The sequence below is a fragment of the Strix aluco genome, chromosome 14 (assembly GCF_031877795.1).
Source record: "Strix aluco isolate bStrAlu1 chromosome 14, bStrAlu1.hap1, whole genome shotgun sequence".
NCBI lineage: Eukaryota > Metazoa > Chordata > Aves > Strigiformes > Strigidae > Strix > Strix aluco.
Window position 1 is genome coordinate 2777277 of NC_133944.1, and position 20580 is coordinate 2797856.

Genomic DNA, 20580 nt, shown 5'->3' on the forward strand with positions numbered 1-20580 from the left:
AAAGCAACTCTCCCTGCTTCCATGTCGAGCTCCTTGGGCCTCTCCTGTGCGTGGCCAAATTGCAAACCCAAAAGACCCTCCAAAACCTCAGGGCTGAGCCTCTACGCCCACCTAATCGCACCTGCCCCCCCGTCTCCAGCAAAGCCTAAATCCTGCGATCCCACCCGACCGTAGCCGAATGGTTTGGCTCTTTGTTGATAGGATTCGCGGTCTCAACATAAACCATTAACAGGCAGCAAAAATTCCTGGGACGGATGTCATTTGTGGTTGGTAACCCAGCACTAATGGCACAGCACGCATCACGTTGGAGTCTGTCTGTCCCCAGCTCGCGCAGCGAGAGATGGGCTGTGCAGCAGATCAATAAAGGGCTTTTCAACACACCAGCAGCCCTCGTGCACCGGAGGCGATGGCTGTGTCACAAAAAGAGCAAAGCCCTGCATCCTGGCACTTGCTTTCTTCCACAACAGACCAGTTAAAACCAAGTGCAAACAGTGGAGGCAGCTGGGCTGCAGGATGGAGATGTCAGGTTGCTCACGGAGCACTTTCTGGTGGGACCAGGTTTGGTCTCTGACGGAGTATCCTAGAAGCAGTGCACTCCCATTCATTTATTTCTTTCCATCTTCACTGATGATTAAAGGGGTCCTCTGGGTGGTCCCCACATCCCAAAGCTTTTCTCCTCCTCCATGCAAATGCATGGTCATGGACTGCATCGTCCCCCCCAGCACTCCAGCGGAGCTCAGGACCGTCTTACCCCGGCTGGTACAGGGGAGGAAGGTATTCATGCCCTGGCACTCCTATCTAATTTGATTTTTTTCCTTCTCTCTAATAATTAGAAGGTGGAACATTATATGTCAAGAGCTCATTAAGCATTTCCAACATGGGGGAGATCATATCTCTTCCAACTCCCACTCTGGTGGCTTTCCAGGACCATTACCACCTGGGATGGAGGATGCTCAGGTTCCCAGACCCAGCATCCCCCCGCAGACTAGAGCTCCACATTTTCAGGATTCAGGCCTTTGTACCAAGGCATTTGCATCCCCAGATCACAGGAAAAGATCTGGTCTTTCCCCTGCTCTGCAGTCTGTTTCCTACCTGGCAATCTAGCGGGATTTTTTTTTTTCTTTTTTTCAAACCTTTGACAACAGTTTGGTACAACATCAGCTCGAAAACATCATCAAGCCCAGATATGCTCCCAGAGCAGGCCTGGGAGTCTCATTCACATTGCAGATAAGTCATCAGCAGACATGCTGATAAAGATTTCAAGTGTGACTCTGCATACAAATGATCCAGACCCAACAATTAATCCTGCACAGGCGACTGAAGAGGTACCTGGGTTTTTCCCCTAACCCCACCCTTTTTCCCCAGCCTGGCTGCTATAGGTAGCACTTGCTCAGAAACCAGAAAGGAATGTCCATGCTCTATTAAACCAACCCTAAAAGGTGGTACAAAGAGCCCTGAATTCAGCAGAGGAGCCTTTCCTCCTCGGCTCACCTCTTGTCTGGGAGCTTGCTGTGAGTCACAAAGCTCCAGGCGCATTTTGGGAGGCAGCTAGAAGGTGCTTGAGTTGGTCCTGCTTTGAGCTGGGAGTTGGACCCTATTTCAACCTAAATTATGCATGGCCCCTCTCCCCCCACCCTCCTGCTGGTTTTCAGCCAGATCAGGTCCCTGCTCTGAATCACTGAGCAGTTCCATGATGGCTACAGGCAGCCTGGGGAGTGGGGGTTTCTTGAGGCTTGTAGGGATTATCTGGGCACCCAGATCTGCTGCTTTCTAGCAGAGCCTCAGGCAGGGCAAACCCTCCCCGAGCATCAGCTGCAGCCAGCGATTTGACTGCTTTTCCACTCAAAACCTCTTTTGGGAACAGAAATAGCTGGGAATCCTCCCAGCATAGGCCAACCCTCGGATGGTTCCTCCTGGCTATAAGTCAGACAGAGGATACGGGCAAACAGCATCTCAGGAGCTCTTCTGCTAAGGCTATTATCCTGCTTATTAAAGAGGCTCGGGAGAAATGGGGTAAATAACCCAGTGCCTCCTAAGTGACAGCTATCAGCCTGTGAGCCCCACACTGTGACCCACAAGTGCAGTCCCACCACAGTGCAACCACCCCCTGCACAGGCTGCAGCGAACGCAGTGCTCTGGGTGAGCCTGCATGGCCTCGCCGGCTGGTTGGGGAAGGCCGTGCATCCACAGCCCCCTCAGAGTTAGCCAAGGGACAATTCAGCTGGGATCCACCTCATTTTGAACACCATCCATGAGGTTTGGGCAAGCCCAGCAGCTTGGCTTTCCAGGATGCTCCTCACTCTTGCTTTGGGGTCCAGATAGCACCGACCACTGCCTGCACCAGCAGATGCCCATCGCCACGCTTGCCTGCCTCCAGCAGCTTTCCTAAAATACCCCCTTGAGCACCTACTACCACAAAAAGTCTTATCCTACTTCTCCCGTCAAACCACAGGCGTTGGGGCAGGACCGCTGCTGAGACGCCACGTCGGGATGGGGACCACCTTACCTGGACGCTGCGATCTCCGCTTTCTGCTTGGCGATGGTGGCCGCCCGCTCGGCCGCCTCGACGGCCCGATCCACCTTCTCGCGGATCTTGCTGGCCCGCAGCGGAATGAGGTTCTTCCTCTTGCCACTGACCAGGATGTTCTGCTTGTACTTGCCCTCCTCCTTGGTGCCGTCGGGGAAGGTCATGCAGCCGTAGCCATGGCGCTTGTTGTTGGCCCATTCTCCCTCATACTTCAGCCCGTCCGAGCGTTGGCTCACCCCGAAGCCCGACCGCTTGTCGTTCTTCCACTCGCCGACGTAGATCTCGGTGGTGGTGGCGTCGATGTCGTCTTCGATGACGGAGAGCTCAGCTTCGCCCTCGCCCAGGCTGATGGTGGAGTTGATGTCGCTGGCAGTGGAGCTGACGGTGCTCATCCCGGCTTCGCTCCGGAAAGAGCTCTGCTTGCTCCGCTGGCTGGCCAAGGAGCTCTTAGACTCGGACTTACGGAGCTTGAGCCCACTCAGCAGCGACCGCCGGAAGATGCCCTTCTTCTTGCTCTTGAGGATCTCGGCGTCGCTGTGGGCCATGAGGACGAAGCCACCTCGGGAGACGGCGGGGCTGCCAGCCACCGCCGGCGAGGAGTCGGGGTGCAGCGCTGTGCCGTTGGTGTGCTCACTGCGCAGGGAGTTGATGGACGTCCTCAGGGGTGACCTGATAACCGCAGCCATGCCGTAGGGAACGCTCTGCCGGACGCCGTAACCCTGGCGCATCCCTCCGACCCACTGGCCCTGGTATGTCCCTGGGAAGAGGAGACAAAAGCAAAGAGGGGTTTCATGGCATGGCATCCCGTGGACCACTAGCAGTGTCAAACTCAGAATCCCAGAATCATCTGGGTTGGAAAAGCACTTGAAGATCCTCCAGTCCAACCATGAACCTCACACTGACCATTCTCAACTCCACCAGATCCCTCAGCGCTGGGTCAACTCCTTTGCAAGCCCTTCACTAGCAGGAAACACAAAATGCAGCTCTGGATCCCAGTCCCATCTCCATGACAAGGATTGTAATGTCACGTTGTGGGAGGAAAAAAATAACATCTTGGTTGGATTGCAGGCATGCACTCCAGCTGCAGCGTGGAAATATCAGAAACCAGCCAAGGCACCAGCGTGCAGGGAGCGATGCTTCGAGGAACTGTCCCTCAGAACAGCCCCGAATTTGAAAGGGAAGGGAGAAGGGAGACGGGGTAGTGGAATTGTTATCCGGGAGCAGACTTTGATCCCATCCATGCTGCCGGCAGTGATCAAAGCGGATGGTATATTACAATGCATTTATTTATATACATAGTGCCTTTCATCCGGCGTGTAGCGGAAGGGAGCGGCTCTGTAGAAATAAAGGCCTCAGAAGCAGAGATCCATTTGGTCATTCTCCTTGGAAATGTGCCCCTGTTTGAACTCCTACATTTGCGTGGGCACTTACTGGAGTTGATTAACTAGTCGTTAATGGGATGAAACGCACACGGGACCTTGCTGTGACACTGGAAATGGAGGCACAAGAAACCCATCCAGCCCAGGAAGCACAACCAGAGTATAACACCTGCCCTGCGCGCCAAAATGTGCGGTGGTAATCTGCCCGGGGTTTATAACCCCTTCCCCTCCTGGAGCTCAGCGATTGCCACGCTTTTGCATTTTAGCCCAGCTGGTTGAACTGCGGGGCTTGTTTTTATTCTTAGGTTAGCTTAATCTCTTCTGGACTAGCTCGAGATGTAGTGATTCACCTCCCGCCTAAGCCCTCGTGGGGCGGATTGATGAGCCTGAGGACAGCTCCTCGCCTGACACTGGTGCTGCTGGGATGCTGCGGCCAGTCCTGGCCCCGGGCTGCCCTGCTGCCCCCCACCCCCGGCTGGCGATGCCAAGAGCAAGGCCCCGTGCTGGGACGGGCACAGGCAGCACCTTGCAGCACCGGGGCCTCCTTTTGTGCCAGCCCTGCTCCTGCACGCCAAGGGAGTCTTAAAATAGACTTGCTGAAACAGTGAACCCTATGAGAATCAAACTGAAACAGCCCCGACGAAAACAGCCTGGATGATTACCACCAGCTCAGTCTGATAAAGACTTTCCATACCCTCTCTGCACAAGATGCTCTTTGCAATCAGGTTGTGATTCGTAGACATGAGCAACCTGTTGGGTCCACCTGAGCTGGCTCTTTTGGCTGCAAAAATATTGTTCCCTGAGACCTATCTGCCTTGCTGCAGTGTTTTCCCTCTCAACATTTTCCAATGCCCCAGCGGAAAGGATTATTAAAACAGGCTGTGCTGGCCATCCCCAGCCCAGATAAACCCAACCCTCGCTCCAAGGAGTGATCCCAACCCTACAGCGACACATCCTTCTGCTCTGTTTCATTCCTCATCCCGATCCTACCCCCAGGACTCCCTTAGGGGTTTCCACCACCCTGTCCCCGGGGCTCAGTGGTAGCTCTGGAGACAGGTACAGGCTGGAGCGGCTCATGCTGAGCACGGCAACTGCTTCCCAAGAGTGTGAAACTAGCACCCGGGCACATTTTGGGGTGCATTTAGGGGTGCATGAGCTGTCTCATCTAATAGCCAAGAACTCTTTGCACAAACCTCCTGGGGCTTGGGCATCCTTCCCAGTGCTCTGATGCAAGCAACCCCCCAAGGTGCTACATTATGTGGGTGACAGCCTTGTGCACCCAAAAAAAATGCCAGCCCCAAGCTAGGGCACCCCACAAAGACTGCCTCAGAGAAGGGACAAGGAGAGGCAGGGCCAGGCAGGCAGGATTTACCGAGGGTTTATAGGATTAGCACTGGGGAGGGAGGCAGAGCACCAGGATTATGGCAGGACAGGGCAAGGAGGTGGTGGCAGTGCCGCCGGGGAGAAGGATGGGGGACAACCAGCAAGACGGTTCGTAAACAGCTCTGAGGAAACATCAGACATGTCCTGTGGTTGGGTGTGAGCTGTGAGCTGGGCTTGACCCGCTGCAGCCCACTTTGGTGTCTCCAAAAACAGGCAACAAACTGATGCTGCGTGACCACGGCTCTCCCCGTGCCCAGTGGCACCCTGGAACGGTGCCTGGGGCAGGGCAGAGCCCACAAAGTCACCCATCCATCCCCTGCAGACCTGGCACCATCTCGCTTCCCTTTCTGGCTCCTTCTCAGCGCATCTCAGCAGGACAACCTACTGGGGGCGATGGGCAGAAGCCGGGTGAGAGAGATTTCCCCCAACACGCTGAGCACCCCCACAAAGGGAGCCCCCAAGACGTCTTGGGATGTCCTCGCACTGTGCTCAGCTTCCTGTTTCCTATAGAGATGGATTCAATGGGTTTCAGGGAAAGATGCCACTGTGGGGACAGGGAGAAAAGATCCTGCACGAGATTTGTCAGAGCCTGCCCTGCCCGAGTCCTTGACTCCCTTTCCCGTGGCTGAATCCCTTGACTCAGTCCCTGGCCCCACGCAGGTCCCTTGACCTCCCTGTCTCCTAGCAAATCCACAGCTGTGAAAAAAAAAAAAAAAAAAAAAAAGGCGGATTAAACCAAAGCACCATAAAGCAAGCACGGCCCTTTGCTGAAAACCAGAGGCAGAGGCAAAGAGCAGAACAAAGCGCTCTCGGAGCAGGCGTGACAGCGCGTCTCAGCTGGAGCAGAGGCGGCAAATTGGTCACAGCAGGTTACAGCTGCAGCGAGCGCCTGTGTGTATCTCCAGCGAGGCAGAGGTGCCCGGGAAGCTGTCATCTTTGCATGGTCTTACAACCTACTCCTAGAACTGCACGGCTGCCAGGAGCAATCTCTGCATCTCCTTGGCAAGGCTGATTTTTCGAGGTAGAGGATGCAAGGAGGTGAGGAGCCAGCCCAGCCAGCCAGCCCGTCCTGCTTCTCCCCTCCCAGAATCATGGAGCAACTCCCAGCAGAGAGTAAAACCCACACCCCACACATGCTTTCAGGGGTGTTGTGGCTCTCCTACTTGCTTTCCTGCTGGAGGCAGCAGCGTGGATTACCTCTGGGGGTTGCCTGGGAGGGCACAGCCACCTCTCTGATGGCTACCAAGACATCTGACCACCTTCATGGCCACCAGCACACCAAAGAGATTCCTTCCAGGGAGCTGAGATCGTCCATCCTTCCTTACCCGAACAGCACTTCATCTAACTTTATTATGTTTTAAACCCCTAAATATCCCAGGATTTGGCCGTAAACACTGGAAGGTCTCAGAGCCCTCTGATCTGCATTGCTAAGCACTGTCACCTCCTCCCCTTGCACTGCTCAGCTTAACCCCTGCCCCCTAAACATTTGCAGATATATGCACGAAGTTTAATCTCACAAGGAGCCAGGAGACTCTTTCTCTCTGTAGAGGAAACAGGATTTTATGATTTTCCACTTTCCGTGCCTGGATGGACCAGCTATAGCTGTTTCAGAGCTAGGGAGCTGAAAAGGGACATGCAATGGGAAGCCGGTGCAGTGGGGACCATAGGATGGGGCTGGGGGTAATGGGACGAGCATGTCTGATGCAAAAGGTCCCCAGACTGATCTGCTGAGGTGCTGAACAGAGGTTCTCAAGGACTTCAGTGCAAATGTAGAGAGCTGAGCACCTCCCAGGGTCGGGGCAGAAGAGCAGATGCCCTCTTTAACTTGTGTGCAAGAGGGGAACATGCCTCCGTTGGGATGGGAAGCAGCGAGCAAGCCAAGGCTACTGCAGTCCTGGCCACAAGCTGACTGCACTGCCCAAGCCCTACAGAAAAGAGGCAAAGCCAGCGTGACGGAGGAGAATTGCTGGGGAGGAAAACGTGCCAACCTCTTCCCCGCAGCCATGCAGGTCGCTGTTATGGATGCCTCCAAGATGCCACAAATCTCCATCCCACTTCTGTATGGGCCTTTTGCACTGGGCAAAAAAGACAAAGAGCAGCCAAGAAAGCCTTGGACATGGAAAGAAAGTCCTCCTGAGCTCGGTAATTTGTGACTTACTATGGTAATACAACCGAAGCAGCAGCCATTTCTGCGTTGTAGCTCTTTCCTTACTATCAATATTTGCAAAAAGCTTCCCAAAGCATTAATTGCATGATATTAATGGAGTGATTGCAGTGGGGAAAATGCAGCATCCATTACGTGGTCAGGGCAGCATCGCACAGGCAGCCGAGCTGTGCAGGCAGGGCTAGGGCTGGCTGGAAGTCATGGACAAGAGCAGATGCAGGACAGGAGAGCACTGGACATCCAAGCCAAGAAATCTCAGTCACCACTACCACCCTGCTGAAAAGGGGGCCTGGTCCTGCCCTGGGAATGGGAATTCTGCAGTAAAAACAGAGCCCAAGGGAATAAGCAGGTTGTGCTCATGCTTGCCGTGGTTTTACCCCAGGGAAAATTTTTTGACTTCTGGTGTCATCGCTCCAGCAGGATTTGGCCAAGATAGAGGTGATGCCAAGAAGGGTGGGGATGTGGCCACGCGTGTGCAGAGCAGAGACAAGGAGAGGGCGTAACCTGAGGCTAGGAGAAAATAACCGAAGTCATCCTGAAAGATGGATCGGCAAGAAAATTCCTCTTTCAGAAACTGCAGATGGAGCGTGAGCAAGGGAACGGGCTTGTGGGGAAGACAGGGAAAGTTGGGATGGAAACATGGAGGGAAGAAAAGAGGCAATGCGGTTGTTGGCCACTTTCAATTCTGTCCTTAAGCCTGGGGTTTGGGGTTTTTTTGGCTCACTCCCCTTGGAACAAGGCTGGGTTGTTTCCAAATGGCTTTTAAAACTCCTGCAGGAATTTCCATTGCTTTGAAGACCATGTGGAGCCCCATCCTTGGCTGAAGACAGCTGGGCTGAAAGCAGAAAGCGGGAAGTCACTGGCCTCCAAACCATCATTTCTGATGCTCCAGCAGAAGATAAAATGTTTTGAGAAATGACAAGTACCAAAAAGTAATCTAATTTGTTGAAGTTATTCAGCGCTTTCTCAGCATTTGGCTCAGGAGGCTAAAATATATTCTGGGAAGAGAGCAGAGTCTGCAGGGCTGCTCCTCTTGTCCCCATAATCCCAAAATCCCCGAAATCAGGGTTAGCCCTGGTTTGCACCTTGCAGAATCAGGGAGGTGAGCAGGACCCTGCGCAAAGCCGACTACGAGATGGCTGGGTGCAACCTCTGCGCCTCTGTGTTCCCTGCTGGAAACAGGGATAATGCAGCAGCACTCCAGCGATTCAGCTGGGTATTGGGAAGACTAATTAGCTCCTATTTGCAAAGTGCTCCTGGAGGATCTGAGGCATTACAGACACCGGAAAGAATTACGGGTTTCCGTTCATTTCTTTGGCTTTGCCAAAGAGCTTTTTGGGATTTTCCTGGGGAGCGGGGAAGGAGGAGACCCATCTCCATCTCCATCTCATCTCCTGGGGGTCCAGCCGCTGCGGTGGGGCTCGTGTAGGTGCTCGTGGGCCCAGGACTGCAGAGGGAGCTGCTCGCTCTTGTACATGAGGTCTTCACCATGACTGGGAAGAGGCAACCAACTCATGTCTTGCTCTTCCCACACGCAGCACCCTGGGCTGAAACCTCAGGCAAGAAGAAGAGTCACTTCATTGATGCCGCTTGTCTCTATACCAGGTGCGTTTTGCACAGAACAAAGCAACGGAGAGGCAAAGGAGACCTGAAACACCTAGAAAATGGCCTTTCTGGCCCAGATGGAGGTGGCCTACAGTGCTGCACTCAGCAGGTGAAGGTGAGAAATGCCAGAGGGTGGAAAGCGCCTGGCTTTGCTGCTTGCTGCCCCAAGCTGAGGGGCTGCCTGGCACCCACAGTCTTCTCCTGCTTACGGAGAGATGGCAAAGACCAACAACGATGCCCGGGGGAGTCCAGCTTTCCAACAAACAAGCAGCACCTTAGGGCACACCAGAGCAATAAGTGGATTTTGAACGATACTGGGGGTAGCCCCAAGGGGTGAAGATGAGCTGCTCAGCACCCAGCACATGGGGCTTCCCGTGGCTGAAGGTGGGATCATTCACTTGGATATAAACCTGGTCCATCTCCACCATGGCATTGGAAGGAGACAGAATTCAGGATTTTTGGGGTTGGAATGGCTGCATTTTCTTCCATCCCTCTCCCCATACTCAAGGATTTGGCATTTTGCAGGCTGCTGAGCCCTCTGGCTCCACTCCAGGGACACCATTAAGTACAAGCTTTATGGACTGAAGGCTGCTCACAGGCTTTTCCCAAACAGAGACAGCCAGTTCCGTGTCCTGCAGGACAAAGCCCTTGGCAAGCACATGGGGTAAAGCACACAGGGAGGTTTGCACAGACCTGCCCTGCCTTGCTCCGCTTCAGTTTCTCACACGGAGAAATTCAAGCAGTTATTTAGGATGCTGTAAAGCATTTTGAGGCCCGTGGGCACATACATATTATTATCACAACACGACCTCAGAAGAAGTCAAATGCTTAGAAAAATATTCCTTACCCATCATTGAGTTAAAAAAACCCCACAAACAACCCACCATCACGGGTCAATGCAAGGTATTTCCACGTTAGCTAAAATAATCAGTGACACGGGCGCAGCTACCCAGGCTTTCACAGAACATGGGAGCAGCAGGCTTCAAAGGGCAGGTTTCTCTGTAGCCTCTGTCCCATCCTTGAAGCACAGCCAGATCCGCCTGTTACAGTGACTGTTCGGCAGCAGCAGTGGTCCAACCTTCCCAGCTCCCTTCCGCCACTCAGCAAAATTTGGGAATGAGGTCTGAGTTGTCCAAAGCGCCCATCCACTTTTCCAAACCCAGCCAAAGTAATTAGGCCTTGCAAATTGCTAGTTTATCTTGCGAAGGATCCTTCCTGGTATGCTCACCCCCCCCTCTTATCTCTGATCTCTGTAGCATATTAATTAAAGACATCCGATGGCAATAATTAGGCCGGTCTCTTGAATTCCAAAAGAAGGAGGAAGTTTTACAGATACCACTTTCCAGCTTTGCGATATCAGAAAGTCCCAGGGAGGATTCATGCCCAAATCACGTTTAGCATCTCAGAAACCTCCATCCCAAAGAGAAGATGCGTGAGAGAAAAGAGAGGCCTGGAGGATGCTAATTCAGCCTCAGTCCTGATGGTGTGATGATGGGGACACGCTCGTTGGCCACCCCAGCTGATGTCCAGCAGTCAGGGGGCCTTGGTGGTAAAAATATGCCCCCCAAAGGTGCTACCTGTACGTATGGGTCCTCCTGAGCATGCATATGGGTGCATATTTGGTGCCAAGCCCTCCTCAGAGCCGTTCCTCCTGCACTCCTGGCAGCGGGACAAGGCGTTGTGCTGGGTGACTTGCATTCCCTGCCCTGTCCCCAGCTATTGGGCAGAGAGCAGCAACCGTCCCCCAAATGCTCACCTAAATCCCACGCAGGCATGGTATGGAGGGCTAGGACTTGCCACCTGCATCGCCCACTGTGAAAGGTGGGAACCGGTGACGGTGCGTGTGTGCAATGCCGCATGGATCAGCCGCGAATTATCTCCCTGCCAGCCCTGCCAAGGCTCTCCATGCCTCTGACCACCACCAAGTCATGCTAAAAACACAGTCAGATGCTTCTGCTGGGGCTGCTAATTTGCCAAAAATATGCTCTGGTAACTGCTTACACAGGGGAAGAAATAAAGTATGGATTTTTGAGTATGCAAATATAATCTGCAGGCACGAACACGTGATGGATGTTAGTCATGTTGCTTAATGCAAGGCTGGATACATACATACTTGCTGGGCACAGTGAGGTCTAGGCATCTGTGGAGGAGAGAAGGGAAGGGAGACAGGAGAACGGCAAAGAGCAGAGCAGAGAGAAGAGAGGACGCGAGCAGAGCTGTCGTGGGCTGCTTTGCTGCTGCCTGGGTGCTGGGTAGCATTAAGTCTGTTGCTGGGGCTCTGCAAATAATAAATCATTACAGTTGTGCAGCTCCTATCAGCACAGTTAGCTATCACTTTTTAAAGCTAAATGGCAGGGACCCTCCATCTAAGGAAACAAACCAGTGGGGTGGTTGGGTTTGGGTGATGGAGCGTAGGAGATCACTTTGCAAGCAGGTAGAGATGGGTGCAGGGCTGGTCTGCACCTGAAAAGCAGGGCCACATGTGGCGAGAATGCTTATCTGGGGGGTGTGAGCCCCATCCAAAACATGGGGAGTCCTTTATATTCTCATTGCCATGATGACTGCCACAAAGATACTTTGCAATCAGATCAGCAGAATGAAGCTGCTTCCCTCACTGGCAAACGACGTGTGTCATGGCACTGCAAAGACTGCTGCTGTTTGCACTTACAGAGGGGAAACTGAGGCGCAGAGCGAGATGGAGGATGAGCTCCTCCAACAAAACGAGGTGTGTGGCTCCTTCTGCTGCGGCCACGAAGTGGCTTTGCCCAGCCTACAGCAAACCTACGGCAGGGCAGGGAAGGGGGCAAAGCCCTGAAGCTGGTGTCCTACCCCTGAAGATAACCCCAGCGGCAGGAATTAAACCATTTTTCACAGGGACTGGCCAGTAATGAATACGTGCCCTTATAATATTAAGGAGAAGCCACTCCAGAAGAATCACATATGGAAATTCAGCTTGGAGAACATCTGCGAGAGGAGCATCCCCCCAGACCCATGACTAGGTTCGGGCTCACCTGACAACAGCTTCTGAGGTATTTCAGCTATTTGCTTTGAGGGGGAAAAAACTCAATTTGCTCTCTGTGGTGTGCAGGACAACGCAAGTCTGTGCTGAGCACCCCCTCCCTCTTCCTTCTCATTGCTTCTGTATCTCCTGCTTCCCCGAGCCTGTTTGCGTTCATTAGTAATTGCCTTTTCCAGCCAGCATTCGGAGAAATGCTTCAAACCATTATAATGACAATCAAATCTCAGCATTGCTAATTCTGATGGGGCTCATAATGCATCTCAGGCCAGTCACGATTTTTCTTAAAGCACCAGATCCTGGAGTCAGGGGAAATGTAGCTTTCTAAAAGGAAAAAACTAAAGCAAGAAATTTCTAGTCTTCCTGGGAATGGGAAGTGCCAGGTTTGCTGGAGCCAGGGAAAGTCAAGGGAGCATCATCCCCTGGTGAAACGGGGCCCAGAGCAGCTGAATCCCTGCAGATTTGGACACCGACTGGGACCAAAACCAGGATGAGGCTTTAGCACGAGGGGTGCGAAACACATTAACATATCGCTCAGCGCCTTTATTACAGCTAATGTGCTCCTCTCACAAAGCAGAGTGAAATCGGGCTAATGCTTAGTCCGTTAATCCTCCAGCGCTCTAATCCTCATCGCAAACTCTGTGATCTCACCCCATTTCTCGGCAGAGCTCACGGGAGTAAGGGCTAATTCTCCGGTGCTCGCAAACGGCGCTGCGTGCCGGCGCCGGGTTTTGGGTGGCTGCATCCCTTGAGAGGTGTGGGAGATGCTCAGGTGCGTGGGACGAGGCTGAGCTCCCCACGGATGTGGGATACGAGGCTGTACCAGGAGCGGGGACGGCACAGGATGGGACAAGGTGAGAACAGGGTTTACTTATTTCCTGTGAAATAAATGATCCAACCCCTTATTCAGTCCAAAGAAACACCTTACAGACCCAAAGTGATGCCCTGAGCAACAAATCGTATCTTTATAGAGATCGTCTTGGTTTAAATATCTGCAAACTTAGGGACCTTGCTCTGGCTTTTCACTCATTCATGAAAATTCATGATGCTCTGCTGTATGTTAAGAGTAAGTGGAACCTCTTCAGGGAATAATTTTGGGACAGGAATGGCTGGTCTAAGGGAATGTTCATGCATCGATTGCAATTTTTAAGGATTGTTGATTCAAAGGCCAGAATCTCTCTTTGAAAAGCCAATATCAAACCCCAAAACATAAACACTTGCTGTTCAAGTATTTTTTTTTCTCCAAGCTCCCCTTTTTTGTTAACAAATACTTTAATTCTAAGTTAAACAACTTACTGCAGAGGTAAACTAGCATCAAGACTCTCCCGTAACTATTGCAAACTCCTGCCAAAAAAAAAATCCTTTCTTGGTCAGGATTTCAGCCAATGCCAAAGCCAGACCCCAAACAGGCAAAAACTGCCAAATCTCCCCAGGCAGATGCTAAACCACAGTGTTTTTCCCCCTATAAGACCATCACCAACCTCACCCTGCCCAGCTTCTGTATCTTCAAGTCATGCCTATGTTAATACAGATCATTCATCTACATCAGCGTTACCTGACTCAAAGCATTCAAAATTAATCAGGTTCATTTTAAAATCAAGGCATTTTTAAACAGAAGGCATTTTTAGCTCTTGTCTGCTGGTTTCCAGCCTGTAAGAATGACTTTTCTGCAATAGTCTGGGTGGAAACCTTGCTTCAAAAATGAAGCTGAAAATCTTGCAAAATCACATGATTCCACAAGCTGGAGCTTCAAGGAAAAAAAACCTTCAGTTACAGGAGCAGATGTCACCCAACCACGAGGAGCCCCATGGGATATCAAATCACATGCAAATATCCTGAGATTTGCATTAAAAGCTGTGAGAAACCCACCCCAGCGTCCCCAGTGAATGGATATTAAAGTTGTGCTTCAGGACTCAGGTCACCCTCTATTATGGGTCAGGGAGAGGTGTGTAAGGGGGTCAGATCCCTCCAGGGTTGGTCCTACACCATCCCCTGGAACATCACACCTGGATAAAAAACTCGAGAAGATGGAGTGAGGGTCTAAGCCTGTCTGGCAATTTCTATCTCATGTACTTTTCCCCGGGGTCAAAATCCTTCTTCCTCTGTCCTGAGCTGTACCTGAAACTAAGCAGCATGTTCCAGCGAGATAAGTAATAACCATGAGTTCATATCATTTATTTTTAATGACGCTGGTCAGAATCTTCATTTAGTATTTTGATTCATTTTCCTATGTTCGGCGGGTCCTCATGTTTCTCTTATTGCTCTCCTATAATGACTGCTGCACTGCAAACATCTTCCATACCAAATCTAGCGAGCGAGATATTTTATAAACAAAGTTCAAAGCTTTTTTTTTAATTATCAGGCTCTTGGGGGGGTTGTTAGGATCAGCTATGTGTGTCTGGATTCTGCAGGAACCAGGAGGATCAGGGATCAGGGCGCATTTGTATTTGCTCGTTTCCGCCCACTATTTAAAGTGCATCAACAATTCCTTCCCGGCAGCAAAATAAGACGAGAGCTGATACTTTTAAGGTATTTCTGACATCGGCGCTATTAATAGATCGCATGGAAATTTGCCCTCGCTCGTTGGTTCCCTGCAACTGTAGAAGAACCCGTGAAAAACCCCGGTATGGAGAGAGGCATGAGGCAGCGCTTAGTGATGCCGCTGCCCTTAGCGGCACTGGCCGGTGGTGGTTCACCCAAAACCACTTCTCAGCTCAGGCGAGGGGGATGCAGCCCCTTCCCGGACAAGCAGGTCCCCCCCCCGGCATCCCTGGTCCATCCCCCCAAAGCAGCCCTCTACGCTGGCAAGGGGCCTGCTTTTGCAAAATATTTCATGTTTTTCACCTCCTCAACCATTTCAAAGCCATTTGGTCAGTAGCTCCTGCTAAAGGAGCGGCTGGAGGTGTCACCGGTGCCACCACAGAGGTGGGGAAAGTGGGGCAAGGAGCCACCGTGGCTCCTGCCTGGGCAGGACAGGCTGCGAGAGAGCCCACACCGGCAGCTCCCACTGCACTGCTTCCCTCTCCCCATCGCTCCCAAAGCATGAAAATTTCCCAACGCGGGCCAAGAAAACCCACTTGCCTACTCACACGGTGCTAACAATGAAAACACTAATTATATTTCACTCACCTATCAAAGGGATGATTCATTTAGGTGAGTGGGCACGGAGGATTACACAAGATGAACACGGCGATGCGACCGCCCATCCCTTTTGGGGTAGCCCTCCTGAGAAACAAAGCTGCGTGGAGCACGTGGGCACCCAGGATGGGGTGAAGGGGTGGCAGCAGGAGGGACCCGGTGCGGTCCCGATGCACCACAGACACCTCCAGCCTGGAAAACCACTGCGAGTTGTTCCCCGAGGGCTGGCTGGGCACTGGGAGACCCTAGAGAGGGGCTGGTCCCTCCCTGAGCCCCTGTCCTGTCTCAGATCCCAAATGCTCAGCTGGGGAGAGGTGGAGGGAGAAGAAAAACAGCTTTGGTGGGGATGGAAAGGGCAAAAGCAGATTTGGGGCTTCCTTTATCCACCCCATCTTATCCACTCCCATAATGGTTTCGGCAGCAAAACCCAAACCCAACGCACAGCCCTCGGATCCCCATGGCAAGCCTGCAGTTACACCCCAAACTGTCCCCAGGGTAAAACCACTATTTCCAAAGTGTCCGTGGAGTTACAGAAAGGCAGGAACCAGCTGAGATGTCTCCTGATCTCAGGAGATGGTCTCCAATGGGAGGAGGTCTCCAACCCTCTGCTCCAGAAAGGTTCCACCAGCCCCAGCCAGGGCGACCTCAGCGGCTCCGGCTCACATCGGTGCTGATCCAGGTGGATGCAGCCCCTTCCTCCTGGAGCAAGGGAGCATGCCTGCTCCTGCTCTGGAGCTGGGCTGAATCAGGCCCAGCAAATGCGCGGCACAACTCCAGCATCTGGCTGAAGCAACTCTCAGAAGCCTGGTTTATGTAATATCTGGGTGCTCCTGGATGGGGGCAGGAGGTGGCAGGGATTTTTGGCAGGAAGATAAGGATGTCTCGGCAGTATCGTTGTTCGGGGGGGGTCTGAATGAGTGCGTGTGTGCAGGGGAAAGACAGGACCGTGGGTCAGGCGCGCAGCAGCGCCAGGGAGAATTGGCCAAGTGTGGGATTCCAGGGGAACAGCGTGGCTCTGTTTATTTGGGCTCTGTGTCATAGGTCTGGGTCGATGAGCACGTACCCGCATGGCTCGGGGCACACAGCTCGCACTCATCCGGCGCGTGCAGGGGTCAGGGAGCGCTGGCGCGGGGCCGGGGGCTGACCACGTGCGTGTGGGTATGCAAGCGGAGGGGCGAAGCGCCGTCTCGGCGTGGGGAGGAGAGGCGTGTGTGCATGGCGATGAGTGTGTCAGCGTGGGAGGTGTGAGATCGGCAAGCTGCATGTGGGGGAAGCGTGCGTGCGTGTGGCAGGCGTGAGCACCCGGCGTGGGGAGCCGGGGGGGCTGGGGGGACGGTACCCGGGGTGGTGAGCGCCGGGGGGGTGGGTAGCAACTCGGCTCAGGCCACCGCATGCCGTACCCCACGTCCAAGCCCAAGGCATCACCACGTGCGCATCGGTCACACAAAATACCGCTCCCCAAGATAGCGCTGGCAACGGCTGCTGGCGTGTTGAGATTTGCCCTTACCCACTGCCGTGCAAGGAAATGGTAAAATTGGGAGTGAAAACCCATGAATTCTGGGCATCTCGCTTCCTGAGCCTCGCTGCGCATTTAGGGACCCATCCCCTAGCTCTGGTGGATGTGCTAAAAAAAAAAAAAAATATGCAAGGGATGAATATTTATCTGTGGGTGGCAAGTGACAGATGCTGGGGCGAGGATTCTAGGATACTTCAGTTTGATGAAGGTAATAACTTGAATAGATTAATGAGAAACATCCTTCCCCACAGTTGCCTCCCCTGTGCCATAGCTGCGCAGCCACCCTTCCAGCAGCGCTCCTGCACGCACCAGCTTCTCGCATCCAAACACACAAAGTTCGTTAAGGTTCCAGTGTCCAAAAGGCTGGAGATGCCCAACTTTGGTGTTTTCTACCCAGAATGGTGCCAGGCAACTGGGAAAAGGGCCGTGGCCTCTGGGTGCTTGCAACCGAGGGGGTGAAAGTGTAATTTCAGCTGGGTTCGGTCATCCCATGGCGACTGCCCAACTGAAATGGGGGGAAGTTGGTGTGGAGGAGCCCGTCGGGGCCTGTCCCCGCTGCCGGCAGCAGGATGGGCTTGGCCACAGGTACCATCGCTCTGCCTTTCCCCAGCACCGCCGTCCCCTCCTCCCAGGATGGTTTGCAGAGTTCCTTATGCTACAGACCCTGCCCTTTTCTCCCGCTGATCCTCTTCCCTCCTCCTCAAACGATAAACATGCAATGGAGCTTTTCGGTGCCCAAACTGGCCTGACAAGATGGAAGAAAAAAGCTCTTTGCTTCTGGTAGGTTCTCAGAAACAGTGAAACTGCTGGTAAGCCACCCCAATTTGGAGATGCTCCCCGGGTTTCCCAAAAAACTGCTGCGCTGCAGTTGGCAGCCGGGGTGGGGGGCACATGTGTGCCCGGGGACGGGGCCGGCCCTGCAACACCCAGCCCTCGGAGACCTGTAGTTTATGGAGACTTCTGTCTGCCTTCCCGCAAACCCCCTGGGCAGGGGCTGGGTGCCAGGAGGGGAGCAGGGAGGCGGCACTCGCGTTGGGAACACGCAGAGACACCCCCCCCACCCACCCCCTCCTGACCGCTTTGAACGTGGGAGACGGCGATTATTCTCTGACCAAGCTTTATTCTCAAGTGAAGGACTGCTGGGATTTATCGACGGCTTGCAAACACACACTCGGCAGATTCCAGCTCAGACCCCAGCACTATTCCAGGCGGCTGAAACAAAAGGTTGCAGCTATATTTTCCTTTAGGAGAAAGCCACCAGCACAAAATTATCATTAAAAATCAAAGAGATCGTTCCACCTCTCCCTTTGAGAGCATAAAAGAGCAGCTGCAGATAATGTTTAATCTTGCCTCCCTGTATAATCACAAAGCAGCAAACTGGGTTTTCTAGAGAAAGGTCTTGCAGCACCTTTCAGGAAGGCTGCGATGGAGCTCATCAGTGCTGCAATTTCCTTAACGATAATGTCTTAAAAAAAAAAAAAAAAAAGAAATAAGCCTGCTTTAGAGGGACATGTTTGCCAACAAAACACCGGGGCAGCGCTGCCGAATGCCCCTGGCTGCCAGCAGGTAGGCCTGCCTCGTATTATGGTGGCAATTTAGATGGAAGTAGCCACAAAACACGAGCGAGGATGATACAGCCACTTACAGCACAGCACCAGCTGTTTCTCCTAGTTCGGCCTTAAAGCTTGTTAGTCCAGCAAATTTTTTTTTTTTTGGATCGCTCCAATTGGGTTTTCTTGTTTTTTTATTTAATCCTAGTTTCCCCTCCACGTCTCGTTAAGCCATGTTGACAGCAGAGAATAGCTTTGGTGATCCCTCTGAGCCCCTACACTAAGCATTAAGCTGTAAACTAGGAATGTAAGACTCTTGTCTGAATTAAAGTCTTTTGCTTGGTATTATTAAGCGTGGGGCTGCGTTTGGAGGGGCTGCAGGGTGTGCGAAGACCCCAGCTCCTGGCTGGAAGCATTTACAGCACCAAAGTTGCACCCATCTGCCCTGGACCCCCCACCCCGGACCTCCCCCTCTGCCCCGGGTTGCTTCAATGCAAATCCTACAGGTTCCAGTGGTGCAGTCAGAACCGCGAATCCCATGTGCAACTTGGGTCGTCTCCCAAAGGCTCGGCCCACCCCATCCTCCAACCCCCCCCAGGGCGAGAGCTGGGTGTCCCCCACCCGCACAGCCATCTCCCCTCCCCAAAAAGCCTGATCGAGGCGATATGGGGGGGTGTGGGGGGGAGGACCCGGCACCCAGAGACCCGTGGAACATATGGGGCTACCTGTGGCCAAGAGCTGGGCCGGTGCCACGCTGGGCTCGTTCCCTCTCTCCTGCGGGGTACGAGCATCCCTCGCTCCAAGCGAGCAGGTTGCAAACTCACAGACTCCAGCCCAAAGCCAGGGTCCCCGTTTGGAGGTTTGTACCCCCACACCACCCCCCCCACCCCGGCCGGGAAGGTATCAATGCAGCACCTACCTCCATCCGAGTAGGTCTCTGTCCCGTAGCCATCCTGTAATCCATTGCTCCAGGTGCCTTCGTACTTGGCCCCATTTCCAGTGCATTCTCGGACCCCGTACCGTCCCTTAAATCCATGGGTCCACTCTCCTTTGTACACCCACTTCCCCTTGCTCTCCATGCCAATGCCATGGCGCTTGCCCTGCGCCCAGGTGCCCTGGTAAGTGTTGCCGCTGGGCCAAGTGTAGACCCCCAGCACCTCAAAGCCGTGACTCCAGGAGCCCGAATATTCACCTTGACCCTTCGGGCCGGTACAGATTCCGTGGCCATGAGCCTTTCCGTCCTCCCAGCCTCCACAGTACGACCCTCCATCGTCAAAATTAAACCTTCCCCCACTGGACATGCATGTAATTCGGTTTGCAAATCCCTCAAAAGGTGAAAAAAAAAAAAAAAAAAAAAAAAGAAATGCAGGAAATAAAATGCGAACGATGACTTGGGGAAAAAATAAAAAATTAAAAAAAAAAAATCAAATCAAATCAAACTCAATCGAAATCATGCACCAGATCCACGGAGCTGCTTAAGCCAGTTTCTTGTGATTATTCATTCTCTGGGAGTATATTCGGGATCAGTTCTCTCTTCCCCTGCTGTGGAAACAGTATCATTAAAAAAAAAAAAAAAATAGCAGCAAGAACAGCAGCAGCTATTGGGTTTTGGTGCAAACGACTCCACCTAAAAACCATCCAAGGCAGGGAAACGGGGGTGGGGGGGTGGGGGGGGAAGGAGAAAAAAAAAAAAAAAAGAGGCCAAATGCCAAGAGAAGGAAAAAGGAAAACTAACCCCCCAAGGTGCGCTGGGCAGCCCAGGGCACCCCGAAAGGCTCAGAGCCGGCGCTGCGCCCCGCCCCGCGGGCTGCCCGGCCGGCCGGGCTGGCTCCGGCGCGGCGGCATGGCGGGGCCGGGGCTCTCAGCAATGCGGTGCCTCTGCCCTCCCGCAACGCGCACACGCACCCCGCGCCCTAAAAACCCGCCATCGCCTCCCGGCAGCTCTCCCTCCTCCTCCTCCTCCTCCTCTTCTTCTTCTTCTTCTTCTTCCTCCGCCCTCCCCCCCCCACCCCCCCCCCCACCCCCAGCAAACCTCACTCCCGGGGGGACCCGCTCGCCTCGCCCGGCGGATCCCGCATCTTGGCCGGAGGATGCTCGGAGGGAGGTTGGATGCCCGGGTGAGGGGCTTGGGGGGGTGGGGGTCGGGGGCAAAAGGCCTCTGCTCGCCCCTTTCTCTCCCCACGGCCTCCCCCCTCTCTCCCCACGACCTCCCCCCCTCCTTCCCGGCTCCCCACGGGGATAAATCCTGCTTATTAATGAGCAGGGATCCTGGGCTTTCTGCTCTGCCTCATCTCCCGGCTCC

General features: G+C 53.3%; 1 protein-coding gene across 2 annotated transcripts in view; it reads right to left on the reverse strand.

Annotated features, from left to right (window-relative positions):
• The window catches only part of JPH3 (junctophilin 3), a 58446-nt gene extending 38181 nt beyond the window's left edge, over positions 1 to 20265 (reverse strand). Inside the window, exons 1-2 of one of the 2 annotated variants that reach the window (XM_074840103.1) lie at positions 19198 to 20265; positions 2507 to 3284 (exon numbers count right to left, since the gene is read on the reverse strand). In XM_074840103.1, the coding sequence (XP_074696204.1) occupies positions 2507 to 3284; positions 19198 to 19579 (1160 nt within the window). In that variant the 5' untranslated portion in view covers positions 19580 to 20265. Of the gene's footprint in view, positions 1 to 2506; positions 3285 to 17724; positions 17941 to 19197 lie in introns of those variants that run through there. The other variant, XM_074840104.1, reaches the window with a different exon arrangement.
• Between the last annotated feature and the right edge of the window lie 315 nt (positions 20266 to 20580).